A 15,859-nucleotide genomic window follows, 5' to 3' on the forward strand; every position below is an offset into this window, starting at 1 on the left:
TTGCATATGTTGCAGCTGGTGATACGGGGATATGTGACGAGCGAGGTAGCGCTGTGTCCTCTCCTAATACCTGCGTGTGTAAGGTAAGCTGAGGAAGCCATGTGCTCGCGCTTTCCTTCCGGACAGACACTAGCAGTGCCTCCTCACCAGACGCCCTTCTCTTCTCCAGCCTCATGTCTCAGGGAAGCTGTGCAATGAATGTAAAAGTGGAACCTTCTACCTCAGTGACAAGAACCCGGACGGCTGCCTGAAATGCTTTTGTATGGGGGTTACCCGGGACTGTTCCAGCTCGTACTGGAACCGAGACCAGGTGTGTGCCCCCTTTGTATGTGTGTGCGGTGGTGGGGGGCTGTGACCTGGCGTTCACTAATGTCCTGACGTCTTTACAGGTCCGCTCCACCTACGACAGCCACGAGAGGGCGCCATTCTCCATCTCCAGTGCGGCCAGCTCTCGAACATTCAGCGAGGGCATCAGCGTGACCGGACCTTCAGAGCTGACCTTCAGCGCCTTCAGCAGCCTCCCACAAGATGTGTATTTCTGGGTGCTGCCCGAGCGTTTCAAGGGGGACAAGGTACGTGAGTATGAGGTATATGGATAGTGACTCGGGGGTCCCCATAGAAGCATGGCCTTATCTATTGGACTATGTGGTGCAGACTCAATCCTCAGCTACAATTTACCCTATACAGGGCCTTGAAAAAGTATTCATACCCTGTGAACTTTTCCATATTTCTCATGTTACACCCACAGACTTTTTTTGTATTTTATTGGGATTTTCTGTGATACAAACACGAAGTAACACGTATTACTGACATGTAAAGAAAAGATACAGGGGTATACTAATTATTGTAAAATATATTTAAATCTGAACATTGTGAGGTGCATTAGTGTTCATTCCCCAAAGTTAGTACTTTCTAGGACCGCTTTTCTCTGCTGCAGTCTTTTGGGGTCTGTCTCTCCCACTGCTCTCAGCTGCAGTCTTTTGGGGTCTGTCTGTGACTGCTCTGTTCACACACAGGAATATGTTCTGATCTAAACCTACCATTGTAGCTCTGCAGGATGTTGAGGGTCATTGTCCTGCTGGAAGGTGAACCTATGCCCCAGTCTCATGTCTTCTGCAGTCTGACAGGTTGTCATCCACGATTGCCCTGTATGTAGCACCATCCTTCTTCTCATCACATTTGACCAGCTTCCCTGTCCCTGCTGAAGAAAAGCCTCACCACAGCAGGCTGCTGCCACCACCATGCGTGACGATGGTGATGGTGTTTTCAGGGTGATTTGCAGTGATAGTTTTCCACCACTGCCAACATTTTGAATTTAGTCCAAAAAGATTTCCTTTCATCTGACCAGAGCCCCTTCTTCTGCATCCTCACTGTGCCCCCTACATGACTTTCTTTCTTCTTGCCACTCTTCCATAAAGGCCAGATTTGTGGAGTATATGACTAAGGGTTTGCTCACACTAGCGTATAAAAAAATGTCCCATTCTCATCTAGAAAAGTGGGATGATATTTTTCTCACTTATCATCCGTGTGCCGTCCATGTGCCATCCATATTTTTTACTCCGCTGTAGTGATGAGCGAGCGTGCTTTGATGAGATGTTATAAGGTGTTATCGGAGCATGTTCGGGTGCTGAGTGTATTCGGCGTGCTCGAGTAATATGTTCGAGTCCCCTCGGCGGCATGTCTTGTGATTGTTCAACAGCCGCATCGCATACCGGGATGACCTGTGTGTCAGCTATTAATCTTACAGGGACATTTACAGTTTCCTATGTTACACGATTGTAATGTATCCTTAACAATCGGACGCTTTACTTTTTGGCCGTCTGACATCAGATTGTTTTCTCACGCCCATCCAATTTCGGAGTGAAATCGCAGCACGTCGAATACAGCTGAAAGAAAATCCGCAGATGAGCTCGGCCTCATTATAGCAGCAGTCAGTGTGCAATGCCATGTTTTATCGGATTACACTTGTCGGATTTATACGCATGTGTGAACGAGGCCTAATAGTCGTCCTGTGGATAGATTCTCCCCTTGAGCTGTGGATCTCTGCCGCTCCTCCAGTAACCATTGACCTTGTGAGGGAGAACAGCTGGGAGATAACACAGATCCCACCACTGCCCTCACTTTGTGAAGGAGAATGTGTCAGGGGGCAACACTCAGCTGCCTCCAGACATCAGGACAATTACACAGTCGTCTGACAAGTGATGGACGAGGCAGCTCCAACTACGAGGCTGGGTATTAATACCAGCCGTCCAATATGGCCAACCAGATGAATCGCTGTGTTTGGTATAAATAATATCATCACACGTCACACAATTTACCAAGTGGTGCAGTAGATACGAAAACCACCAGACACCGCATTCATGATCTGCAGGTTTCTGAGTCTGTGAATAATTAATTGACAGGGGGGTGATCACAATAATAGCAGTGTGGAGATCAGTTAGTGATGTCAGTCATTCTGTGAAGAGACAGGTGTGAATTAGGCGGCCATTATCTAAGGGTGAAGAAAGGACATGTACATGCATTTCTCCTGAGAAATATGGGGCGTTAAGGCCCCGTCTCACATAGCGAGATTGCTGATGCGTCACCGATTTTGTGACGCAACAGCGATCTCGCTACATGTGACACATAGCGGCGACCGCACCCCCCCGCTGGATATCGCTGATTGTGCTCGAATGTCCTGGGCCACTCTTTCATCTGCAGCATCCCACTGGCCAGCATGCATCGCTGTGTTTGACGCCGACGAGCGACCTCGTTGGCGACGAAGAAGTTAGGGACACAGGCAGGAATCGTTCAGAATAGCTGCTGTGTGACAAGGTACCAACGACGCACCTTCGATCCTTACCAAATCGTATCGTTGTCGGGATCGCTGGTGCATCGTTGAAGAGATCTGTCTGTTTGGCAGCTTACTAACGACCATGTAGCGACGCACCAGCGATCCCTACCAGGTCGTATCATTGTCGGGATCGCTGGTGCGTCGCTATGTGAAACGGGACCCTTAGAGACATTGTTCAGAACAGTGTACTTTGATAGTTTATTGGGGAGGGTAAAACTTATAGAGAAGTGCAGACAATGATCAGCTGTTCAGCTATAATGATCTTCAATGCTTTATAATGGAAAGACAAACCAGGGAGATGTGGAAGAAAACGGAGACTACCATTCTAATGGATGGAAGAATAGCCAGAATGGCAAAAGCTCAGCCAATGATCGGCTCCAGGATGATCACAGACAGTCTCACGTTACCTGTGAGGACTGTGACAGTAAGAAGACACCTGTGTGACGCTAATCTCTTACCAAGAAGTTCCAGCAAAATCCCACTATTAAAAAAAACATGTACTGAAGCGGATACAATGTGCCAAATAACACATTAACTGGCCTAAAGAGAAATGGAGAAAGAATTTGTGGACTGATGAAAGTAAAATTGTTCTTCTTGAGTCCAAGGGCCGCAGACAGTTCATCAGACGACCCCCAAGCTCTGCATTCATGCCACAGTACACTCTGAAAACAGTGAATCATGGTGGTGCGAGCATTATGATCTGGGCATGTTTGTCTCACTATGGTGCCGGACCTATTCACCAGGGATCATGGACCAGTTTGCATTTATTAAAATACTTGAAGAGATCATGTTGCCTTACACTGAAGAGGATATGCCCTTGAAATGGGTGTTTCAACAAGGCAATGACCCTAAACACACCAGTAAACAAGCCAAGTCTTGGTTCCAGTCCAACAAAATTGAGGTTATGGAGCAGCCAGCCCAATCCCCGGACCTCAAAAATGATGTTTCAGAGGCAAAGCCAACAAATGCAAAAAAATTGTGGGATGTAGTCCGAGCATCCTGGGCTGGAATAACAGGTGACAGCAGCCAGAAGTTGGATGACTCCATGCAACATAGATGTGAAGCCATTCTAAAAAACTGTAACAACTAAATATTAGGTCAGTGATTCACAGGAATGAAAAAGAATAGTAAAGACAAATGCAGACACTGCTGTTTATGAGAACGGACAATGGTTATTTATTGTTATTTTCTGTAAAATAGTTATAAATCTACATAACAGCGAGCGATGTTCCCAATGCTGGAAATAAGAACTAGGGGAGAGATTCTGTGATAACTCGTGTTTCTGAGGGCACGGATATTATTGTGAACACTACTGTACACCTCCGATTCCAACGCATGGAATATACAGTGGATACGGAAAGTATTCAGACCCCTTTAATTTTTTCACTCTTTGTTTCATTACAGCCATTTGGTAAATTCAAAAAAGTTCATTTTTTTTCTCATTACTGTACACTCTGCACCCCATCTTGACTGAAAAAAAACAACCCAGAAATGTAGAAATTTTTGAAAATTTATTAAAAAAGAAAAACCGAAATATCACATGGCCGTAAGTATTCAGACCCTTTGCTCAGTATTGAGTAGAAGCACCCTTTTGAGCTATTTCATCCATGAGTCTTCTTGGAAATGATGCAACAAGTTTTTCACACCTGGATTTAGGAATCCTCTGCCATTCTTCCTAGCAGATCCTCTCCAGTTCCGTCAGGTTGGATGGTGAACATTGGTGAACAGCCATTTTCAGGTCTCTCCAGAGATGCTCAATTGGGTTTAGGTCAGGGCTCTGGCTGTCTAGAATGGTCACAGAGTTGTTTTGAAGCCACGCTTTTGTTATTTTAGCGGTGTGCTTTGGGTCATTGTCTTGTTGGAAGGTGAACCTTCGGCCAAGTCTGAGGTCCAGAGCACTCTGGAAGAGGTTTTCATCCAGAATATCTCTGTACTTGGCCACATTCATGTTTCCTTCAATTGCAACCAGTCGTCCTGTCCCTGCAGCTGAAAAACACCCCTATAGCATGATGCTGCCACCACCATGTTTCACTGTTGGGATTGTATTGGGCAGGTGATGAGCAGTGCCTAGTTTTCTCCACACATACCACTTAGAATTATCACCAAAAAGTTCTATCTTTGTCTCATCAGACCAGAGAAATTTATTTCTCATAGTCTGGGAGTCCTTCATGTGTTTTTTTAGCAAACTCTTTGCGGGCTTTCATATGTCTTGCACTGAGGAGAGGCTTCCGTCGGGCCACTCTGCCATAAAGGCCTGACTGGTGGAGGGCTGCAGTGATAGTTGACTTTGTGGAACTCTCTCCTTTCTTCCTACTGCATTTTTGGAGCTCAGCCACAGTGATCTTGGGTTCTTCTTTACCTCTTTCACCAAGGCTCTTCTCCCATGATTGCTCAGTTTGGCTGGATGGCCAGGTCTAGGAAGACTTCTGATGGTCCTAAACTTCTTCCATTTAAGGACTATGGAAGCAACTTTGCTCTTAGGAACCTTGAGTACTGCAGAAATACTTTTGTAACCTTGGCCAGATCTGTGCCTTGCCACAATTCTGTCTCTGAGCTCCTTAGCCAGTTCCTTTGACCTCATGATTCTCATTTGGTCTGACATGCACTGTGAGCTTCACTAGTAGGATTTTTTATGGATTAAAACGTGCGCTGCCAGACCATCACTCCTCACAAATTGTGTGCTTGATATATTTATTTCCCAACGCGTTTCGAGGTCATAAAACCTCTTCCCCTGAGGAAGAGGTTTTATGACCTCGAAACGCGTTGGGAAATAAATATATCAAGCACACAATTTGTGAGGAGTGATGGTCTGGCAGCGCACGTTTTAATCCATAAAAAATCCTACTAGTGAATCTGAAGATTTATGGCCACAGCGTGGTCATTTGGATGTGCAGCAAGCTGACCGCGTTTCTCTATGCCTGTTACTCTCCTATATACGGTGAGTATAAATTATTGTTTGATATCTTGGTTTTCTCAGATAAGACCCTATTGCGCTTTTTTCCTTGCAGTTTCAATTATGCACTGTGAGCTGTGAGGTCTTATATAGACAGGTGTTTGCCTTTACAAATCAAGTCCTATCAGTTTAGTTAAACATAGCTGGACTCCAATGAAGGAGTAGAACCATCTCCAGTAGAATCACAAGGAAATGGACAGCATGTGACTTAAATATGAATGTCTGAGCAAAGGGTCGGAATACTTATGACCATGGGATATTTCAGTTTTTCTTTTTTAATACATTTCCAAAAAAAATTTACATTTCTGTTTTTTTTTCAGTCGCGATTGGGTGCAGAATGTACATTAATGAGAAAAAAATGAACTTTTTTGAATCTACCAAATAGCTGCAATGAAACAAAGAGTGAAAAATTTAAAGGGGTCTGAATACTTTCGGTACCCACTGTATATATGTGTATACCCCGATACAGTCACTGCCAGCTCCACAATAACAAGAAGAACTACTAGATGCCACCACCATCATTTATACAGGCCGATTGTATGCCTGTTACAGGTAGTGTACGGCTTCAGTGGTGCTGTTTACAGAGCAAGAGGAACAAAGCTATTACATTTTTATATGTTTACTCCGGAAAAGTAGACAATGTTAATGAAAATATACAAAATGGACAAAATGATATAGTATATACAATTACATAAAATAAAAAGGAGAAACAGAAGAAATGTCCTAGATGTCGCAGGGTGGACGCTGAGGGTTTGTGCACACGCTGCGGATTCCACTGCGGATCCGCAGCGGTTTTGGCCCTGCGGATCCGCAGCAGTTTTTGCTGCGGTGTACAGTACCTTTATATTCTATGGAAAATAAAAACCGCAGTGCACACGGTGCAGATTTTTCCGCGCGGAGTTGCTGCGGTTTCAAAAACGCAGCATGTCACTTCTTTGTGCGGATTCCGCTGTGGTTTTACAGCTGCTCCATTGTAGAGGTGTCAAACCGCAGGGGAAAACTGCAAGCTAATCCGCAGATAAACCGTAGGTCTTTTGACTTGCGGATTTACCTGTGGATTTTTCAAAACCCGCGTGGAAAAATCCGCAGCAGAATCCGCAGCGTGTGCACACACCCTGACACTTATGAAGGGGAGCGCTTCAATTTTGGGTGGTAACGGTACAGAACCACAGTGCACTGTGCCTCCCAGGACTGACAATGATCATAGATCAATATAATCGTCTAATTCTGTCTGTTTGTAATGGAAATCCCGCGTCACTGATTGGTCGCGCTGAGCCGGCCGTGACCAATCAGCGACAGGTGCAGTCTGGGCACGACTCCTGCGTCACTGATTGGTCACGGCCGGCTGGGCGCGACCAATCAGCGACAGGCGCAGTCCGTCAGCGAATTGGCCGCCGGATCGCCGCCAGGACCCGCCGCCTGACTACACGCGCCGGATCCCGCCGTTGCCTGCCCACCCCGATGAAACCTGAAAGATAAGAAAAAAGAGTTAGATTATACTCACCCTGGCGTTCGGACCGGTCCGATGGGTGTCGCCGTCCCGTCCAGCGCCTCCTATCTTCATACGAGGATGACTTTTTCGGCCCTGTTGAGGGCAGAACAGAGTACTGCAGTGCGCAGGCGCCAGACCTCTCTGACCTTTCCCGACGCTTGCGCACTGCAGTACTTTACTCTGCCCTCAACAGGGCAGATAAAGTACGCGTGCACTGGAGCCGAAGGAGAAGCAAGGAGGAGGACATCATCGTATGAAGATAGGAGGCGCCGGACCGGACCGCGACACCCACCGCACCCGCCCCCCCCGGTGAGTATACTCTAACGTGTTTTTCTTATTTTTCAGGTTTCATCGGGGGTTTATCTACAGCATTACAGAATGCTGTAGATAAACCCCTGATGGCGGTGGCCCCAGCTTATGGGGTAAAAATGGGGTGACAGATTCCCTTTAAATAAACTACATACATATTCTAGAATACCCGATGCGTTAGAATCGGGCCACCATCTAGTAGTTCAATATTTGCTTTTATTAACACAATTCAAACCCACATACTACCCCGTGATGACTTATAACAGAGCTGGTCTTCAGAAGACGATGGGATGTGGCTGGTCCTTAGAAAAATTATGGGATCCCCAAATTCCACAATATCTACACCCCCGGAGTTGTCAGGCGGTAGATATTACTGTCATTTTAACTATCACAATTTTACCTTTCTATAGATAGGAAACATGGCATGGTTAGCACCATCTATCTGACCAATATTAATTTGAAAGTGTTACCGCAACCGCCCAGTGACGTAAGACAATGCATTACATTTGTCTCTTCATCACAATTCCGAAAATATGACGCTCATATCAAAGCAGGCAGGGAGGAATGCAGAGATCCAGCCTACAGGGCAGGCAACTAGGGAGGCAGAGATCCAGTGTATAGGTCAGTCAGGGAGAAAGGAAGGCAGACATCGAGTGTACAGCGCAGTCAGGGAGCAAGGAAGGAAGTCATCCAGTGTACAGGGCAGGAAGGCTGACAGAACCGTCTCCCCAGGACCAATTCTTATACAGTAACATTAGGTCACATGGGATTTATGTAGCCTAATGACTGACTGTAACTGAGGTAGAGGAAACGTTCACCTTGAAACAGTGGCCTCATAGGTCAATCAATGAGCCAATCACTGAAAATCACTACTCTAAACTAATCCGCCCAACAACCAAAGCAAACCCAGACCAATAACTGCCGTAAAAGACAAGATGACACGAGGTGACTGATGATCCCAGATGGATCCCTCCGGATCATCCGGGATCCCTCCTTTACATCATGGCGCACTATGATTGTGCACTAAAGAGAGACCCGGCTTGAAACCTCCTTATCTTTCAGGTGACGTCTTATGGGGGAGAACTGCGCTACACCATCATGTACGAAGCCCCTGTGGGGGCCCGGGCACTGGACACACAGCCGTATGTCATCCTCCAGGGCAATGGCATCTTCCTGGAGTACAACGCAAACACTCAGATGCCTCCGGGCTTCCCGGTGACCATCACCGTTCCCTTCCGTGAGGTAAGAAATGCGGAAATATGCAGGCCGGTTCCTCACATACAACGCCACCCCAGTAATGAATCAGCAATATAGCTCCTGAGGAAAGTATCTGCCCTCTATCACCCCAGTTCTGACCCAGCAATATGGCTCCTGAGGAAAATATCTTCCTCCATCATCCCGGTAATGACCCAGCGATATGGATCCTGAGGAAAGTATCTCCCCCCCGCCACCTCAGTAATGACCCAGCAATATGGATTCTGAGGAAAGTATCTGCCCCCGCCACTCTGGTAATGGCCCAGCATTATGGATCCTGAGGAAAAAATCTGCCCCCATCATCCCGGTAATGACCCAGCAATATGGTTCCTGAGGAAAGTATCTGCACCCAAAACCTTGGTAAAGATCCAGCAATATGGATTCTGAGGAAATTATCTGCCCCTGCTACCCTGGTAATGACCCAGCATTATAGATCCTGAGGAAAGTATCTGCCCCCGCCACCCCGGTAATGACCTAGCAACATGGCTCCTGAGGAAAGTATCTGCCCCTCCAACCCAGTAATGACCGAGCAACATGGCTCCTGAGGAAAGTATCTGCCCCCGTCACCCCAGTAATGACCCATCACTATGGCTCCTGAGTAAAGTATCTGCCCCTAGCCACTCCGGTAATTACCTATCAGTATGGCTCCTGAGGAAAGTATCTGCCACCCGACACCTTCCCCACTTCTCTTTGGCAGAGCTCGTGGCGAAGGACGGACGGGCAGGATGCCACCCGTGAACACCTGCTGATGGCGCTGTCAGATATCGATGTGCTGATGGTCCGGGCATCCTATGCTGAGCGGATGATAGAGAGCAGGTACTGGGTGGGGTGACCTCAGACTGTGGACCCCTGGGCTCTGCTGTGCTGACATTTCTGCTGTTTTTATCTCCAGGATCTCTAACATCCACATGGATATTGCGGTGCCCCACGCCACAGGACTGCAGCAGGCGGTGGAGGTGGAGCAGTGTACCTGTCCAGTGGGCTACCGCGGACCCTCCTGCCAGGTGAGTGGGGTCCATCCATGGTGTACTGTCAGCACCCAGTAATGGCAGGCTCGCTCTGATTCACCTATTGTCCCCCAGGACTGTGACATTGGCTACTCCCGTTCCACCAGTGGTCTTTACTTGGGCACCTGTGAGCTCTGTCAGTGCGGGGGCCACTCCAGCGAATGTGACGGGGAGAGCGGAGAATGCCTGGTGAGCGTCTGTGCCACGCCGCGTCTCCGTGTCTTCAGATAATGCCGCTTATCTGGACGCTGATTGTGTTTCAGAACTGCCAGCACAACACGGAGGGAGCCAAGTGCGAGCGCTGCAAGCCCGGCTTCTATGGAGACCCAAGGCCGGGGAGCCCAGCACACTGCCAGCCATGCCCGTGCAGGGGCACATCCGGCGAGTAGGTCACCTCCAGCATGGAATGGGGGGACGGCTGTCTTTCTCTGTCTCTTACATTCACTACCTCTTCCCATCAGGTACTTCGGCACATGCTTCCTGGACACGGATGGGCAGCCCACGTGCGACTCCTGCCCCACTGGCTCCATCGGGCGTCAGTGTGAGAGGTGATGATGTCTGTGGTCTGCGGGTGAAGGGCCGGGCGCTGTGCGCCTCTGTACAACAATAATGCAATGTTGCCTTCTTACAGATGTGCGCCGGGTTACAGAGGAGACCCAACACGAGGACAACCCTGCACACGTACGTCACCGGACCTGCAAGTGTGGTCCTGTGGTATCGTATTTGGTACTGCAGTTGGGGGACGCACTGTCCTTGCCAAGCATTCCTGTAGTCATGTGTATATAGTGTGTGTGATGTGTGACTCCCCATATATTATATACATGTTAGAGTAAGGGGTGACCCATCATTATAGATACAGTATATATATACTTTATACTGTGAGAGGGTGACTCACTCAGCTGCTTCCCAAGGTAGACACAGAAACGCTTCTTGTGGTAAATCACCTGCTGGTTTATTGTGGGACAGTATAAACCATAGCAAGGTTCAGCAAAGTAAACATGGCCTTTCTGGACATCTTCCCACCCACTCTATGTCCACATAAAACTAGCCCATTTGTGCAACTTTAATTTAACCCTCACAACACGTATTGTGCTGGAGGAAAATACTCTAGTTTCACATCACTGATGCCATTATGCACAGTGACACATATCTCCCCTCATATACCATGCCAATGACCCTATCACATATTTCCCCCCTCTGCCCAAAGCCGGTGCTTTTGGCACCTTCAGACACTAACCAGCGATTTTAACTTCCCTGGCCTATGCTCTACGTGGAAGCTGAAATCTTGAAGGGCTAAGAACCACCTAGTCACCCGGGCATTCTTACCCTTCTTCTCTCTTAACTATCTCAGAGGGGCATAGTCTGACACTAACTTAACCCCTTCCTGACATCCGACGTACTATCCCGTCCATGGGACCCGGGCCCCTATGCCCATGGACGGGATAGTACGTCTACCACAATCAGCGGCGCCCACGTGGTGAGCGCCGCTGATCGCGGCCGGGTGTCAGCTGATTATCACAGCTGACACCCGGCACAATGTGTCAGGGGCGGTCACGGACCGCCCCCGACACGTTAACCCCTTGCACACCGCGATCAAACATGATCGCGGTGTACCGGGGGTTAAAGGGAAGCATCGGCAGGGAGGGGGCTCCCTCCGTGCTTCCCTGAGCCCCCCACGGCAGCGCAATGTGCAGCGCTGCTGCGGGGGGCTCCTATCCTCCAGGCCCCCGAATCCAAGATGGCGACGGGGGCCTTCGGGGACCTGAGGAAGCTGGCTTCCTCAGTGCCTGCAAAGCGCAAGCAAGAGGAAGTCTGCTTCAATGCCTGTGACAGATTGCTGATCTGTCACAGTGATCTGTGATGTGACAGATCAGCGATCTGTCACAGGACAGTGATGTCCCACCTGGGACTATGTAATAAAGTGAAAAAAAATTTTTAAAAAAATGTAAAAATAAATTAAAAAAAATCGCCAAATAAATTAGTAAAAAAAAAAAAATATTCCCCAATAAATTCATTTTTTGAAAATAATAAAAAAACAAACAATAAAAGTACACATATTAGGTATCGCCACGTCCATAATGACCCGCCCTATAAAACTGTCCCATTAGTTAACCCTTTTAGCGAACCCCTTAAAAAATAAAAATAAAAAACGAAGCAAAAAATAATGATTTATTATCATACCGCCAAACAAAAAGTGTAATAACGCGCGATCAAAAAGACGCATATAAATATCCATGGTACCGCTGAAAACGTCATCTTGTCCCGCAAAAAACGAGCCGCCACACAGCATCATCAGCGAAAAAATAAAAAAGTTATAGCTCACAGAATAAAACGATGCAAAAATAATTATTTTTTATATAAAATAGTTTTCATTGCATAAAACCGACAAAAACATAAAAAAAGACCTAAATGAGGTATCGCTGTAACCGTACTGACCCGAAGAATAAAACCGCTTTATCAATTTTACCGCACGCGGAACGGTGTAAACGCACCCCCCCAAAAGAAATTCATGAAACGCTGGTTTTTGTTCATTCTGCGTCCCAAAAATAGGAATAAAAAGCGATCAAAAAATGTCACGTGCCCGAAAATGGTACCAATAAAAACGTCAACTCGTCCCGCAAAAAATAAGACCTCACATGACTCAGTGGGTCAAAATACGGAAAAATTATAGCTCTCAAAATGTGGTGATGCAAAAACTATTTTACAATAAAAAGCGTCTTTTAGCGTGCGACAGCTGCCAAAAATAAAAACCCACCATAAATAGTAAATCAAACCCCCCGTTATCACCCCCTTAGTTAGGGAAAAATAATAAAATAAAAAAAATGTATTTATTTCCATTTTTCCATTAGGGTTAGGGCTAGGGTTAGGGCTAGGGTTAGGGCTGAGATTAGGGTTAGGGGTGTGTTGGGGTTCGGGTTGGAGTTAGAATTGGGGGTTTCCACTGTTTGGGCACATCAGGGGCTCTCCAAATGCAACATGGCGTCTGATCTCAATTCCAGCCAATTCTGAGTTGAAAAAGTCAAATGGTGCTCCTTCCCTTCCAAGCTCTGCCATGCGCCCAAACAGTGTTTTACCCCCACATGTAGGGTATCAGCCTACTCAGGTCAAATTGCAAAACAATTTTTGGGGTCCAATTTCTCCTGTTACCCTTAGGAAAATAAAAAATTGGGGGCAAAAATATAATTTTTGTGGAAAAAAATGATTTTTTTATTTTCTCGTCCGAGCGTTATAAACTTCTGTAAAGCACTTGGGGGTTCAAAGTGCTCACCACACATCTAGATAAGTTCCTTAGGGGGTCTCGTTTCCAAAATGGGGTCATTTGTGGGGGTTTCCACTGTTTAGGTACATTAGGGGCTCTCCAAAGGCAACATGACACCCGCAGACCATACCATCAAAGTCTGCATTCCAAAACGTCACTACTTCCCTTCCGAGCCCTGACGTGTGTCCATACAGTAGTTTTCTCCCACATATGGGGTGTCAGCGTACTCAGGACAAATTGGACAACAACTTTTGGGGTTCAATGTCTCCTGTTACCCTTGGGAAAATAAAAAAATTGGGGACTAATTGATCATGTTTGTGGAAAAAATACAATTTTTTTAATTTCATGCCCTGGCATTATAAACTTCTGTGAAGCCTTTGGGGGTTCAAAGTGCTCACCTCACATCTAGATAAGTTCCTTAGGGGGTCTAGTTTTCAAAATGGGGTCATTTGTGGGGGGTTTCTACTGTTTAGGTACATTAGGGGCTCTCCAAAGGCAACATGACACCCGCAGACCATTCCATCAAAGTCTGCATTCCAAAACGTCACTACTTCCCTTCCGAGCCCCGACATGTGCCCATACAGTAGTTTTCTCCCACATATGGGGTATCAGCATACTCAGGACAAATTGGACAACAACTTTTGGGGTCCAATTTCTCCTGGTACCCTTGGGAAAATAAAAAAATGATGACTAAAAGATCATGTTTGTGGAAAAAATACGAATTTTTGATTTTCACGCCCGGGCGTTATAAACTTCTGTGAAGCCCTTGGGGGTTCAAAGGTCTCACCACACATCTAGATAAGTTCCTTAGGGGGTCTAGTTTCCAAAATGGTGTCATTTGTGGGGGGTTTCCACTGTTTTGGTACATCAGGGGTTTTCCAATCGCGACATGGTGTCCGATCTCAATTCCAGTCAAATGGCGCTGCTTCCCTTCCGAGCTCTGCCATGCGCCCAAATAGTGCTTTACCCCCACATGTGGGGTATCAGCGTACTCAGGACAAATTGCACAATAACTTTTAGGGTCCTGTTACCCTTGGAAAAATAAGAATTGAGGGTGAAAAGATCATTTTTGTGGAAAAAATATGATTTTTTAATTGTACGGCTGTATGTTATAAACTTCTGTGAAGCCCTTGGGGGTTCAAAGTTCTCACCACACATCTATATAAGTTCCTTAGGGGGTCTAGTTTCCAAAATGGTGTCATTTGTGGGGGGGTTTCCACTGTTTTGGTACATCAGGGGTTTTCCAATCGCGACATGATGTCCGATCTCAATTCCAGCCAAAAACGTCAAATGGCACTGCTTCCCTTCCGAGCTCTGCCATGCGCCCAAATAGTGGTTTACCCCCACATGTGGGGTATCAGCGTACTCAGGACAAATTGCACAATAACTTTTAGGGTCCTGTTACCCTTGGGAAAATAAACATTGGGGTGAAAAGATCATTTTTGTGGAAAAAATATGATTTTTTAATTGTACCGCTGTACGTTATAAACTTCTGTAAAGCCCTTGTGGGTTCAAAGTTCTCACCACATATCTAGGTAAGTTCCTTGGGGGGTCTAGTTTCCAAAATGGCATCACTTGTAGGGGGTTTCCACTGTTTAGGTACATCAGGGACTCTCCAAACGTGACATGGCGTCCGATCTGAATTCCAGCCAATTTTGCATTGAAAAAGTCAAACGGCGCTCCTTCCATTCTGAGCTCTGCCATGCGTCGAAACAGTCGTTCCCCCCCACATATCAGGTATCAGCGTACTCAGGACAAATTGCACAATAACTTTTGCAGTCCAATTTCTCCTGTTACCCTTGGTAAAATAAAAAAAATTGAACCTGAAGTATTTTTTTTGTGAAAAAAGTTAGATGTTCATTTTTTTTTAAATATTCAAAAAAATTCCTGTGACGCACCTAAAGGGTTAATAAACTTCTTGAATGTGGTTTTGAGCACCTTAAGGGGTGCAGTTTTTAGAATGGTGTCACTTTTGGGTATTTTCTATCATATAGCCCCCTGCACAGTGGCTTCAAATGTGATGTGGTCCTAAAAATAAAATAATAAAATAGTGTTGTAAAAATGAGAAATCGCTGGTCAACTTTCAACCCTTATAACTTCCTAACAAAAAAAAATTTTGGTTCCAAAATTGTGCTGATGTAAACTAAACATGTGGGAAATGTTAGTTATCAAGTTTTTTGTGTGCCGTATCTCTGTGATTTAAGGGCATAAAAATTCAAAGTTGGAAAATTGCAAAATTTTCAAAATTTTCGCCAAATTTCCGTTTTTCTCACAAATAAACGCAAGTTATTTGAATGAAATTTTACCACTAACATGAAGTACAATATGTCACGAGAAAACAATGTCAGAATCACCGGGATCCATGGAAGCGTTCCAGAGTTATGACCTCATAAAGGTACAGTTGTCAGAATTGTAAAAATTGGCCCGGTCATGAACGTGCAAACCACCCTTGGGGGTGAAGGGGTTAAACCTACGGCCTAGAAGGTAATACTTCAGCGAGTCCACGGCCCACTTTATGGCTACGCACTCCTCAATAATTGCATAGTTTTTCTTGCAGTAAGAGAGTTTCTGGCTCAGAGGCAGGATGGGATGCTCTTCTCCATTTATTTCCTGAGACAGCATGGCTCCCAACCCGACTTTTGAAGCATCCGTCTTGACCATGAATTATTTGCTAAAGTCTGGTGCGACCAGGACCGGTTGCTTGCACAAAGCCCGCTTAAGCTCCAGAAATGCCACCTGTTTTAGGAGTCTA

At 46.1% G+C, this 15,859-nt stretch overlaps 1 protein-coding gene across 6 annotated transcripts in view; it reads left to right on the plus strand.

The window, feature by feature from the left end:
- Window positions 1-15,859, plus strand: part of HSPG2 (heparan sulfate proteoglycan 2) — a 296,550-nt gene that overhangs the window by 119,149 nt on the left and 161,542 nt on the right. For all 6 annotated transcript variants that reach the window (XM_073570126.1, XM_073570127.1, XM_073570128.1 and 3 more), the window contains 10 exons: window positions 16-83; window positions 170-310; window positions 390-572; window positions 8,650-8,829; window positions 9,539-9,657; window positions 9,734-9,845; window positions 9,924-10,037; window positions 10,112-10,233; window positions 10,310-10,396; window positions 10,480-10,529. In XM_073570126.1, the coding sequence (XP_073426227.1) occupies window positions 16-83; window positions 170-310; window positions 390-572; window positions 8,650-8,829; window positions 9,539-9,657; window positions 9,734-9,845; window positions 9,924-10,037; window positions 10,112-10,233; window positions 10,310-10,396; window positions 10,480-10,529 (1,176 nt within the window). The remainder of the gene's footprint in view (window positions 1-15; window positions 84-169; window positions 311-389; window positions 573-8,649; window positions 8,830-9,538; window positions 9,658-9,733; window positions 9,846-9,923; window positions 10,038-10,111; window positions 10,234-10,309; window positions 10,397-10,479; window positions 10,530-15,859) is intronic.

Source organism: Dendrobates tinctorius, unplaced genomic scaffold (genome assembly GCF_039654945.1).
Source record: "Dendrobates tinctorius isolate UK_male_01 unplaced genomic scaffold, ASM3965494v1 ptg000028l, whole genome shotgun sequence".
Taxonomy (NCBI): Eukaryota; Metazoa; Chordata; class Amphibia; order Anura; family Dendrobatidae; genus Dendrobates; species Dendrobates tinctorius.